The 12792-nt window shown below is 44.9% G+C and overlaps 1 protein-coding gene across 6 annotated transcripts in view; it reads right to left on the bottom strand.

Moving 5' to 3' along the window:
• The window catches only part of DZIP1L (DAZ interacting zinc finger protein 1 like), a 70737-nt gene that overhangs the window by 46671 nt on the left and 11274 nt on the right, over window positions 1-12792 (bottom strand). For all 6 annotated transcript variants that reach the window (XM_088840360.1, XM_088840362.1, XM_088840349.1 and 3 more), the window contains exon 3: window positions 773-1354. In XM_088840360.1, coding sequence (XP_088696486.1) covers window positions 773-1273 — 501 coding nt within the window. In that variant the 5' untranslated portion in view covers window positions 1274-1354. The remainder of the gene's footprint in view (window positions 1-772; window positions 1355-12792) is intronic.

The following is a 12792-nucleotide window of genomic DNA, read 5'->3' as shown; positions in this document are numbered from 1 at the left end:
GAACCAGCATGATTGCTGCCTTCATCCTCAGAGCCTGCCAGAGGATCTAGCCACCAACAATTCATCAAAGGGCAACTGATCCCAATCAACACTTTTCATGGAAAGAGACGTAAATGCTCAAATGCCACTTTGGGTGATGAACTGTCACTTGGATGACTAGTGGAGTCACTTTTCCAGAACGGGCTTGTCTTCACCAGTTCCTTGTCACACACTGATGTCACACATACCCTCACACATCTCTTATACACGTTTATCACATCACGCTTCTACACACACACAAAGCCTTCACACATACACATTTAGGCATCTACACACATACACGCCCTTCATACATCCACACATGCGACAAAAGTATATCTTTCCATGCACATTTTACATAAGTGTTATATGCCACAAACTCTACATACACACATGCACATACCATTCACAGACATAACCCTTCAAGCAATCATATACACACCTTAGGGAGGTTTACCCACCATCAGTAAACTCACACACACTGTGCGTATGTTCACTCATGCACACATGAGACATAACACAAAAGACATCTATACTCTGAACTCAAACACACCTGCCACACAACTACACACACACTGTAGATCTAACCAAACTGCAGGGGGCTCTCTGGTGATGAACAGCATCTCCAAAACCTGCTCCCAGCCCCAGTGAGAATGGCCACAGCTGCCTCGGGGCCCAGGCGGCAGTGCCACAGAGGTGGCCACTGGCTGGGCGCACAGCCCTCCCAGGGTCCCCACCCCACAGCGGTACTCACGGTGTGGTAGCTGTGGGCGCCCGTCTGCAGGAGCAGCTGCTGCAGAGCACTGATCATCTTGCGCCGCCGCCGGCTCTCCTCCCGCACGCCCTTGAGCTCATCGGCCTGGCGGCCCAGCTCCTGCTGGCCGCGCTCCTGCTGGCCCAGGCTGGCCTGCAGCCGCGCCTCCAGCTGGGCCACGCTGGTGCTCAGGCAGTCCTGGCAGTGCAGCAGGTACTCGATGCTGAGCTGCGCCAGCCGCAGCACCTTGAGCAGCACTGGGTCCACGGGCTGCCCGCAGCGGCCGCACACCTCCCGGTCCAGGTTGCAGAAAGTGACTCCGGCGATGTTCTCCTGCAGGGTAGCCACGTCCAGCTCCCGTGCCACGCGGTCCACATCCAAGGCACTGATGCGCCTCCAGTCCACACTCTCACGGCGAGGCTGGAACTTGAAGGTGGGAAGACAGTAGGCCCCAAATAGGGGGCCACTGAGGCCCTGGGCAGTGGTGGTGGGAGACTGCATGGGTGGGGAAAGCCCTGGGCTGGCCACCGGGGAAGGGTGCCACCAAGGCCACGGCAACAGGCACAGGAGCTGGGAGAGGGCCTGGAAAATGAGAAGAGAGTTGAAGTCAGGCCTGTTGCATGTGACTGCATGTACCATACTGGACAGCAGAAGCTTTAGTGTGCACAGTGTGAGCTGACATGGCCAAAGCAAGGGTGTGGCCTTTATAACACACAAATGTGGGTTCAGATCCTCAGCCTTGAGCAAGATCCTTTGTACTATTAAGCCTCCGTGTGTATTGGGAATCATGGTGCCTCGTCTGCAGGCCTGTGGTTAGGAATGAGGCAGAAAAAACACCCAGCCCAGTGCCTGACACACAGTAGGTCCTCAGTGTACCCCTCCACCATGCCCAAGTGCATTGCAAGAGTGCCTGCCAGAGGGCTGAGTCAGGAGGGAGATGTCAGATGTATAAGCAAGTCTTTCTGCAACCCTATACTGATCTCAGGATAAAGTCCAGTAACTTTGCCTTGGGAGGCAGAGCCACTTAACAGTGAACATTAAATAACTGCAAAATTTAGTGGACAGGATGGGCTACAGTTTCCAGTCTCCCCGGCTGTAAGGTGGACCCATATGACCATGTTTTCTTTAGTGGGATGTGAGTGAAATGATGTCCAGCTCTGCCATGGGGTGGCGCTCAAGACAGCAGTTGGGTCTCTGCACAGAGATCTTGTTCAGTCCACGATGGTCTCTTTTCCAAACCTTATGGTTTAGAAAACAGCTCCAGTTTGTTGTTAAAAGACTCAGATTCTACTCGCCACTCTCTTTTTAGACAATGAAATTGTTCTCTTTGTAACTTTACAATAGCAACTGGAATTTAAAATGAACATTCTACTATTAAGAATTATAATTTATTCCACAGATAAACTCATACAGGTGTGCAAAGGTACTTGTGCAAAAACCGTCATTGTAGTATTATTTGTAATACTAAAGTACAAGAAAACTACAAGAAAGTACAAAGTAAGGTTTCTCTATACAATGAAATACTATGCAGCTATTGATAAGAAGAAGGCAGCTTTTTATGTACTGATGGAGAATAATGACTATATATACACACATATATATGCATTTCTGTTTAAATAATATATTAACATGACATTTAATAATAATTTGTAAAAATAAAGGAGATCTGTGTATCTCACATATGTATGGGTATACATACACACACACACATATTCATATTGGAGCTTCCCGGATAGTTTAGTGGTAAAGAATTCACCTGCAATGCAAGAGACATGGGTTCGATCCCTGGGTAGGGAGGATCTCCTGGAGAAAGAAATGGCAACCCACTCCAGTATTCTTGCCTGGAAAATTCCATGGACAGAGGAGCCTGGTGGGCTACAGTTCATGGGGTTGCAAAGAGTCAGACATGACTGAACACACACACACACACACACACACAGGCTCCAAAGCTTGTGGACTCTGAACTGCCCTACATCAATTCTTGAGGCTATCTGTCCTACAATTTTGCTTTGATCAGATCACCATTCCTTATCCATCAAATTCATCCATTCATTCACTCAACCTCCCCCCGTTTAGAGCATGCCTACCTTGGCTAGCTTGGTGCCAGGCACTGGGGCCACCGAGATGCATTAACCACACAGCTGCCCCCCATTCCCCACCCCAGCAGCTTAGCACAGCTCCTTGCTGCCACAGTACCCAGTGCAAACCCTTAGACTGATCTTGAAGCTGCCACTGACCCACCTTTTCCATTTCAATTCCCATGCTTTCCTTTCTCAGATACTGCTCCTCAACACAAACTCCAAAAAAAAAAAAAGAATCCAACCACAAGCATACCACGGCCATGAGGAGACTAGCACATTTCTCTTAAGAAGGCATATTAATTTTTTAAAAATGAAGGCAGGTGACATGACACTCACCATGCTCAGCTGCTGGCTGCAACCTTGTCACCAGAGCCTCAGAGCCAATTGCCACAACAAGCTGTACCTTGGAGAAACAGCAGGTTACCAGGCGTGCTATGGTCGAGGGTAACAGGACTCCTGCTTCCTGTCCTCCCACAGACCAGGAGCTCACCTGAGAACTTGCTGTTTAACTATTTAAGTTTTGGCCTCAGATGTCTGCCCACAGCTCCTCTCTAATAATAAGGCCAAGAATGTTCCATCAGCCACTCTCTCGGCTTGCCTCCCACCTCTTTGAATGCCTCTCCCTTGAACAGTTACTACCTTTTGCACTTCCTTTAAGACAGGGTATGCAGTGCCCCCATGACAGTCTGCTATTCCCCACCTGTTGCTCCCGGCACACGCTCCCTGGAGATGAGCTCACACATACCCTTAGCTTCAGCTACCATAAGCCTCAGTTTAGTTCAGTTCAGTCGCTCAGTCGTGTCCGAATCTCCGCGACCACATGAATCACAGCACACCAGGCCTCCCTGTCCATCACCAACTCCCGGAGTACACTCAAACTCATGTCCACAGAGTCAGTGATGCCATCCAGCCATCTCATTCTCTGTCGTCCCCTTCTCCTCCCACCCCCAACCTTTCCCAGCATCAGAGTCTTTTCCAGTGAGTCGACTCGTTGCATGAGGTGGCCAAAGTATTGCAGTTTCAGCTTTAGCATCAGTCCTTCCAATGAACAACCAGGATTGATCTCCTTTAGAATGGACTGGTTGGATCTCCTTGCAGTACAAGGGACTCTCAAGAGTCTTCTCCAACACCACAGTTCAAAAGCATCAATTCTTCGGCGATCAGCTTTCTTCACAGTTCAACTCTCACATCCATACATGACCACAGGAAAAACCATAGCCTTGACTAGATGGACCTTTGTTGGCAAAGTAATGTCTTTGCTTTTTAATATACTATCAAGGTTGGTCATAACTTTCCTTCCAAGGAGTAAGCGTCTTTTTCCTGGCTGCAATCAGCATCTGCAGTGATTTTGGAGCCCAAAAATATAAAGTCTGACACTGTTTCCACTGTTTTTCCATCTATTTCCCATGAAGTGATGGGACCAGATGCCGTGATCTTTGTTTTCTGAATGTTGAGCTTCAAGCCAACCTTTTCACTCTCCTCTTTCACTTTCATCAAGAGGCTTTTGAGTTCCTCTTCACTTTCTGCCATAAGGGTAGTGTCATCGGCATATCTGAGGTTATTGATATTTCTCCCAGCAATCTTGATTCCAGCTTGTGCTTCTTCCAACCCAGCGTTCCTCATGATGTACTCTGCATAGAAGTTAAATAAGCAAGGTGACATTATACAGCCTTGATGTACTCCTTTTCCTATCTGGAACCAGTCTGTTGTTCCATGTACAGTTCTGACTGTTGCTTCCTAACCTGCATACAGGTTTCTCAAGAGGCAGGTCAGGTGGTCTGGTATTCCCATCTCTTTCAGAATGTTCCACAGTTTATTGTGATCCACACAGTCAAAGGCTTTGGCATAGTCAATGAAGCAGAAATAGATGTTTTTCTGAAACTCTCTTGCTTTCTCCATGATCCAGCGGATGTTGGCAATTTGATCTCTGGTGCCTCTGCCTTTTCTAAAACCTGCTTGAACATCTGGGAGTTCACGGTTCACATATTGCTGAAGCCTGGCTTGGAGAATTTTGAGCATGACTTTACTATCATGTGAGATGAGTGCAATTGTGCGGTAGTCTGAGCATTCTTTGGCATTGGCTTTCTTTGGGATTGGAATGAAGACTGACCTTTTCAAGTACTGTGGCCACTGCCGAGTTTTCCAAATTTGCTGGCATACTGAGTGCAGCACTTTCACAGCATCATCTTTCAAGATTTGAAATAGCTCAACTGGAATTCCATCACCTCCACTAGCTTTGTTCGTGGTGATGCTCTCTAAGGCCCACTTGACTTCACATTCCAAGATGTCTGGCTCTAGGTCAGTGATCACGTTATCGTGACTATCTTGGTCGTGAAGATCTTTTTTGTACAGTTCTTCTGTGTATTCTTGCCACCTCTTCATAAGCCTCAGCCACTCCCAAATCTGTTTTTCACAGGCCTGTCTCTTGATATCTTTAGATTGACCTTCCAGTATCGATTATACTGGCTTCCCTAATAGCTCAGTTGGTAAAGAATCCACCTACAATGCGGGAGACCTGGGTTCAATCCCTGGGTTGGGAAGATCCCTGGAGAAGGGAAAGGCTACCCACTCCAGTATTCTGGCCTGGAGAATTCCATGGACTTTAAAGTCCATGTGGTCGCAAAGAGACAGACATGACTGAGCGACTAAAAAAAAAAAAAAAAACTGATTATACTAGAAATAGCAAATCTAAATTCCATCAGGACCAGGAAGGTAGTGTTATATGTAGGAAACATGCCAGTCATAAGAAAAACCATAAATCTGATGATAAGTGGAAACTAATTCCCTAACTTAGTGTCCAAGATGTAATTGGGCAGGGACTTCCCTGGTGGTCCAGGGGCTAAGACTCCATGCTCCCAATGCAGGGGGCCCAGGTTCGAACCCTGGCCAGGGAAGTAGATTCCGCATGCCGCAACAAAGATTGAAGATCCTATGTGCTACCACTAAGACTCGGTGTAGCCAAATAAGTATTTAAAAAGATACAACTGGGCTGTGGTTCTCAAGTGTGGTTGCTGGCCGGCAGCATCAGCATCAACCAGAAACTCATTAGAAACGCAGATCTTCAGACTAACTGATTGAGAACCACTGCAGGAAGTGTTGGCATAGGGAGTGTTAGGGACTGGCAAAATGGGGAGTGCACGCCCTGTTTACAAGGGGCAGCCACCACTGAGCTTCAGCCATACGGGAAGCGATGTTCTGTGTTCCTTGTGGGCTAATTCCAAATTCATTAAGAAGATATTCAAGTAGGTATGGGCAATACAGTGAAGTAGGAAGACCCCAGCTCACCTCCTCCCACAGACACCAAAATTACAACTATTTACAGGAATAAGTGTCTACAGGAATGACCTGAACACAAGCAGAAAAGATTTTCCACAACTAAAGATATAAAGAAGAAACCATAAACTAGGTAAAGGGATTGAGGGCACTGGGTGAGTGAACCACAAACAAGAGTATAATGACAACTGCAGAGGTTCTCCCCCGGGAAGAAGGGGTCTGAGCCCCACCTCAGGGCTCACAGTCCAGGGGTCATGCACCATGAAGATGAGTTCCCAGAACACCTGACTCTGAAGGCCAGCAGGGCTTACATACTTGCATATGGGAGAGCTGCCACTAGCCCTGAGCCCCACAGCCAGCTGTTCCAGGACTCACCCCTGATCACCAGGGGGCTGGTGGCCACCACGTGAGGCAGGGCCACCCCTGCCTACCAGCACACTCACAGCAGCTAGCCCAGCCACAGAGAAAGGCCCACTCAGCCCACATAGCTGGCACCCCTAGAGCATATAGCTCTGGTGACCAGGGGGGAGTTCAGTACTGGGCTCCATGGATGTGTCCCACGTAACGCCACTTCTCCAAGATCTGGAAACAAAACCTGACCTACCTAATACAAGAAATAAACAGAGAGTTAGACAAAATGAGGGAGACTCACTTCAAAACTCATTTGAAATGAGTTTCAAATGAAGGAACAAGATCAAACCCCAAAAGAATCAAGTGGAAATACGCGATCTACGAACTGCGTGAAAGAATTCAAGTGAAGAATTCAGTGAAGAATTCAAGGTCATGATCATAAAGACGCTCCACAAACTCAGGAGAAGAAAGCATGAACACATTGAGAAGTTTAACAAAGAGTTATAAAGGAGAACCAAACAGATCTGAAGAATACAACAACTGAAATAAAATATATACTAGAACAGGGGTCCCCAACTCCGCAGATTGTGGACCAGTACTGATCCACAGTCCGTTAGGAACCAGACTGCACAGCACGAGGTAAGCAGCAAGCAATCTAACGAAACTTCATCTACTGTTCCCATCACTCACATTACTGCCTGAACCATTCCCCCGACCCAGTCAATGGAAAACTGTCTTCCATCAAACCAGTTCCTGGTGCCGTAAAGGTTGGGGACTGCTACACTAGAAGGAGTCAACAGTAGGTTAGCTAATACAGATGAATGGATTAGTGAACTGGAAGACAGAATAGTGGAAATCACCCAAGGCGAAAAGAAGAACGAATTTTTAAAGGTAAGTGCAGAGCTTCCCTGGTGGCTCAGTGGTAGAGAATCTGCCTACCAATACAAGAGATGTGGGTTCAATCCCTGGTCCGAGAAGATCCCACATGCCAAGGAACAACTAAGCCCATGTGCCACAAGTATTAAGCCTGTGCTCTAAACACAGAAAACACAACTACTGAAGTCTGCCCGCCCTAAGAGCCAGTGCTCAGCAACAAGTGAAGCCACTGCAATGAGAAGCTCATGCACCACAACTAGAGTGTAGTGCCTGCTCACTGAAACTAGAGAAAAGGCCATGCAGCAACAAAGACCCAGCACAACCGAAAAATAATAAATTTTTTTTTTAAATTTTTAAGTGAGGGAAGTTTAAGAGATCTCTGGGACAAATCAAATATACTAACATTCACATTATAAAGATCCAGGAAGAAGAGAGAGAAAGGGGAAGAGAATTTATTTGAAGAAATAAAAGTTGAAAACTTCCCTAACCTGGGAAAGAAAGCAGACATCCAAGTCCAGGAAGCATGGAGAGTCCTAAACAAGACGAATCCAAAGAGTTCCATACCAAGACACATTAAACTTAAATATGAAAAACATTCAAGATAACAAGAGAATCTTGAAAGCAGCAAGAGGTAAGCAACTGGTTAGGTACAGGGAGCTCGCATAAAACTATGAGCTGATTTTTCAATAAAACTTTTCAGGCCAGAAGGGAGTGGCATGACATGAAAAGATGCTCGGAATCACTCATCATCAGGGAAATGCAAACTAAATCTACAGTGAGATATCACCTCACACCTGTCAGAATAGCTATCATCAAAAAGACAAGAAATAACAAGTCTTAAGAAGTAGAGAAAAGTGAGCCCTCATGCACTGTTGGTGGGATTGTAAACTAGTACAAGTCTATGGAAAACAGTATGGAGGAGGGTCCTCAAAAAATTAAAAATAGAACTACCATACAATCCCGAAATTCCACTTCTGGAATTTCCTTTTTCTAAGGAAAACAAAAGCACTAATTCAAAAAGATACCTGCACTCCTGTGTTCACTGGAGCATTATTTACAACAGTCAAGATATGGAAGCAACCTAAGTATCCAGAATGATGGATGGATAAAGGAGATAAATATATATTTATACATATGTATGTATGTATTCAGTTCAGTTCAGTTCAGTTCAGTCGCTCAGTCGTGTCCGACTCTTTGAGACCCCATGAATCACAGCACGCCAGGCCTCCCTGTCCATCACCAACTCCCAGAGTTCACTCAGACTCATGTCCATCGAGTTGGTGATGCCATCCAGCCATCTCATTCTCTGTCATACCCGTCTCCTCACTCAGCCATAAAAAAAGAATGAAATCTTGCCATTTACAACAGTATCAATGGGCATAGAGGGTCTCATGCTAAGTGAAATAAGTCAGACACAGAAAGACAAATAGCATATAATCTTACTATGGAATCTAAAAAACAAAACAAGTGAACAAACATAACAAAACAGAAACAGACTTACAGATACAGAGAAAAAACTGGCGATTGCCAGAGGGGAGTGGGGCGGAGGAATGAGTACAACAGGTGAGGGAGATTGAGAGGTACAAACTTTCAGTTACAAAATAAATAAGCACCAAGATGTCACGTAGAGAACTAAGAACACAGTCAATAAAATATCATAAGTTTGTATGGTGACAGATGGTAACTAGATTATAGTGGTAATCATTCTGTAAAGTATAAAAATATTTAATCACTATGTTGTACCCCTAAGACCAATATAATACTGTAAGTCAAATATACTTCAATAAAAATTAAGATATTCAAACACTTCTACAAACTGTTTCCCAACTACCTTTCTAACTGCATTTCCCATCTACCATTTACTTGCTGTCCAAACTTTCATATCTCTGGGTTATTTATCAATAGGCACGGTTTTTAAGTGCTTTATAAGGAGTAACTCGAGACTTCCAGTTCAAGATGGTGGAGTAGAGGGACATGTGCTCTTCTCCTCCTCCAAGAGCACCAAAATTGCAACTAGTTGTTGAACAATTATCGACAAGAGTGAAGCAGAGCCAGACCACATGGTCCTTGCCGCTCCCTGCACCGTGTCCTCTGCCTGCCTTTTGCCTGTGGAAAACTTTAGTCAAAAAATCAGTTTAATCAGAGAAGTGAGAAATGCTGAAACAAAGGAAAACAGTCTAAGGAAACTAAATAATGATGATGTAGTCATTCAGCATAGTCAAGGACCTTTAGTTTTTTCTCAAGGGCTACAGATAATATTCTGAGCCACATCCTGTCTTACAGATATACCAAAACACCAGGTGAAGAAGTTAACTACCTGATGACCAGACTACCCAGGACATAAGCTGCCACAATTCAGAGAATTGATGCAAAGAAATGGGAACAAGCGCACCCAGGAACTGAAGATTAACTATACCTAAAACAATCAAGATGATGCTAGTCAGGCAACTGATGACCATTCGGAAGATGACTGTTAGAAATGACTGTACTGTTTCTGCATGTTTCCCAGACACACACTTTGTCCATAAAAGTTCTCACCCCCTGCTTGGCTGGGGGGTAGGGGTGGGCAGATAGTTAGCCTTTGAACAGATGTCTGCCACCAACCCACCCCAGCTGCCAGCATCTGAAAGAAACCAAACTTTCCTTTCCACCAACCTAGCCTATTTACTGACTTTTGAATGGCAAGGAGCCAGGTCCCCAACGCATAACTTTTGGTAACGGAAGGACACTGGAACCCACCAAAAAGAGATACTCCACGTCCAAAGACAAAGAAGAAGCCACAGGAATGAGAAATTGCTAGGCAGTCAGTGAAGGACTCTGAGACCTCCATTTTGTTTTCAATAAACATCTCACTCCATTAGCCTGAGGCTATACCTGTTGGTCCCAAATTCCTGGAATGTGTCCTTGGTCTGATAAATTATCAGCAGCGGGATCGAGGGAAGGGCAGTAATTAACTTCCCTTCGATTTGCCTGAGGAAAAAACAACCTGTGATCATTAATCATAAGGCCATTCAATTCAGGTCAGTCCCTCAGTCATTTCCAACTCTTTGCCACCCTCTGAACAGCAGCACGCCAGGCCTCCCTGTCCATCACCAATTCCCGGAGCTTACTCAAACTCACATCCATTGAGTCGGTGATGCCATCCAACCATCTCATCCTCTGTCGTCCCCTTCTCCTCCCACCTTCAATCTTTCCCAGCATCAGGGTCTTTTCAAATGAGTCAGTTCTTTGCATCAGGTGGCCAGAGTATTGGAGTCTCAGCTTCAGCACCAGACCTTCTAATGAATATTCAGGACTGATTTCCTTTAGGATGGACTGGTTGGATCTCCTTGCAATCCAACGGACTCTCAAGAGTCTTCTCCAACACCACAGTTCAAAAGCATCAATTCTTCGGCACTCAGCTTTCTTTATAGTACAACTCTCACATACATACATGACTACTGGAAAAACCATAGCTTTAACTAGACGGACCTTTGTTGGCAATGTAATGTCTCTGCTTTTTAATGTGCTGTCTAGGTTGGTCATAAATTTTCTTCCAAGGAGCAAGAGTCTTTTAATTTCATGGCTGCAGTCACCATATGCAGTGATTTTGGAGCCCAAGAAAGTAAAGTCTGTCATTGTTTCCACTATTTCCCCATTTATTTGCCATGAAGTGATGGGAGCAGATGCCATGATCTTCATGTTTCGAATGTTGAGTTTTAAGCCAACTTCTTCATTCTCCTCTTTCACTTTCATCAAGAGGCTCTTTACTTCTTAGCTTTCTGCCATAAGAGTGGTGTCATCTGCCTATCTGAGGTTACTGACATTTCTCCCAGCGATCTTGATTCCAGCTTGTGCTTCACCCAGCCCACCATTTCACATGATGCACTCTGCATATAAGTTAAATAAGCAGGGTAGCAATATACAACCTTGACATACTCCTTTCCCTATTTGGAACCAGTGTTCTATGTTCAGTTCTAACTGTTGCTTCTCAACCTGAATACAGAATTCTCAGGAGGCAGGTCAAGTGGTCTGGTACTCCCATCTCTCGAAGAATTTTCCACAGTTTGTTGTTATCCACACAGTCAAAGGCTTTGGTGTAGTCAATAAAGAAGTAGATGTCTTTCTGGAACTCTCTTGCTTTTTCAATGATCCAATGGATGTTGGCAATTTGATCTCTGGTTCCTCTGGCTTTTCTAAATCCAGCTGGAACTTCTGGAAGTTCACGGTTCACGTACTGTTGAAGAATTTTGAGCATCACTTTGCTATTGTGAGAGATGAGTGCAATTATGCAGTAGTTTGAGCATTCTTTGGCATTGCCTTTTTTGGGATTGGAATGAAAATTGACCTTTCCAGTCCTGTGGCCACTGCTGAGTTTTCCAAATTTGCTGGCATATTGAGTGCAGCACTTTCACAGCATCATCTTTTAGGATTTGAAATAGCTCAACTGGAATTCCATCACCTCCACGAGTGATGCCTCCTAAGGCCCACTTGACTTTGCATTCCAGGATGTCTGGCTCAAGGTGAGTAATCACACCATTGTGGTTATCTGAGTCATGAAGATTTTTTTGAATAGTTCTTCTTGCCACAGTGTATTCTTGCCACCTCTTCTTAATATCTTCTGCTTCTATTAGGTCCATACCATTTCTGTCCTTTATCGAGCCCATCTTTGCATGAAATATTCCCTTGGTATCTCTAAATTTCTTGAAGAGATCTCTAATCTTTCCCACTCTATTATTTTCCTCTATTTCTTTGCATTGATCACTAAGGAAGGCTTTTTTATCTCTCCTTGCTATTCTTTGGAACTCTGCATTCAAATGGGTATATCTTTCCTTTTCTCCTTTACCTTTCGCTTCTCTTTTTTTCTCAGCTATTTGTAAGGCCTCCTCGGACAACCATTTTGCCTTTGTGCATTTATTTTTCTTGGGGATGGCCTTGATCACTGCCTCCTGTACAATGTCACAAACCTCTGTCCATAGTTCTTCAGGCACTCTATCAGATCTAATCCCTTAAATCTATTTGCCACTTCCACTGTATAATCATAAGGGATTCAATTTAGGTCATACTTAAATGGTCTAGTGGTTTTCCCTAATTTCCTCTTGGAGGTCACCATTAACCTTACCATAGAGCCATTAGACTCTATGGGTCTAAGGGCTCGGTCATCTCAGGCCAAACAACTACCAGGAAGGGAAACAACCCCACCCATCAGCAGATAATTAGATTAAAGCTTTATTGAGCAAGGTCCTGGCTATCAGAGCAAGACCTGATAGAGTTTTTCCCACCACCAGTCCCTCCCATCAAGAAGCTTACACACGCCTCCTTAGCCTTATCCATCGGAAGGCAGACAGAAAAAGCAAGAAGCAACAGCTAAAACAAAAACCACATTACAGAAAGTTAATCATGATGAAAAAGCAGAAGGTTACGTCCCAGATGAAAGGATAAGATAAAATCCCAGAAAAA

Source organism: Moschus berezovskii, chromosome 1 (assembly GCF_049115385.1).
Source record: "Moschus berezovskii isolate FMDL1 chromosome 1, NW_MosBer_1.0, whole genome shotgun sequence".
Taxonomy (NCBI): domain Eukaryota; kingdom Metazoa; phylum Chordata; class Mammalia; order Artiodactyla; family Moschidae; genus Moschus; species Moschus berezovskii.
Note: the sequence above shows the minus strand (reverse complement) of the source record. Positions and strands in the feature narration are given on the sequence as shown.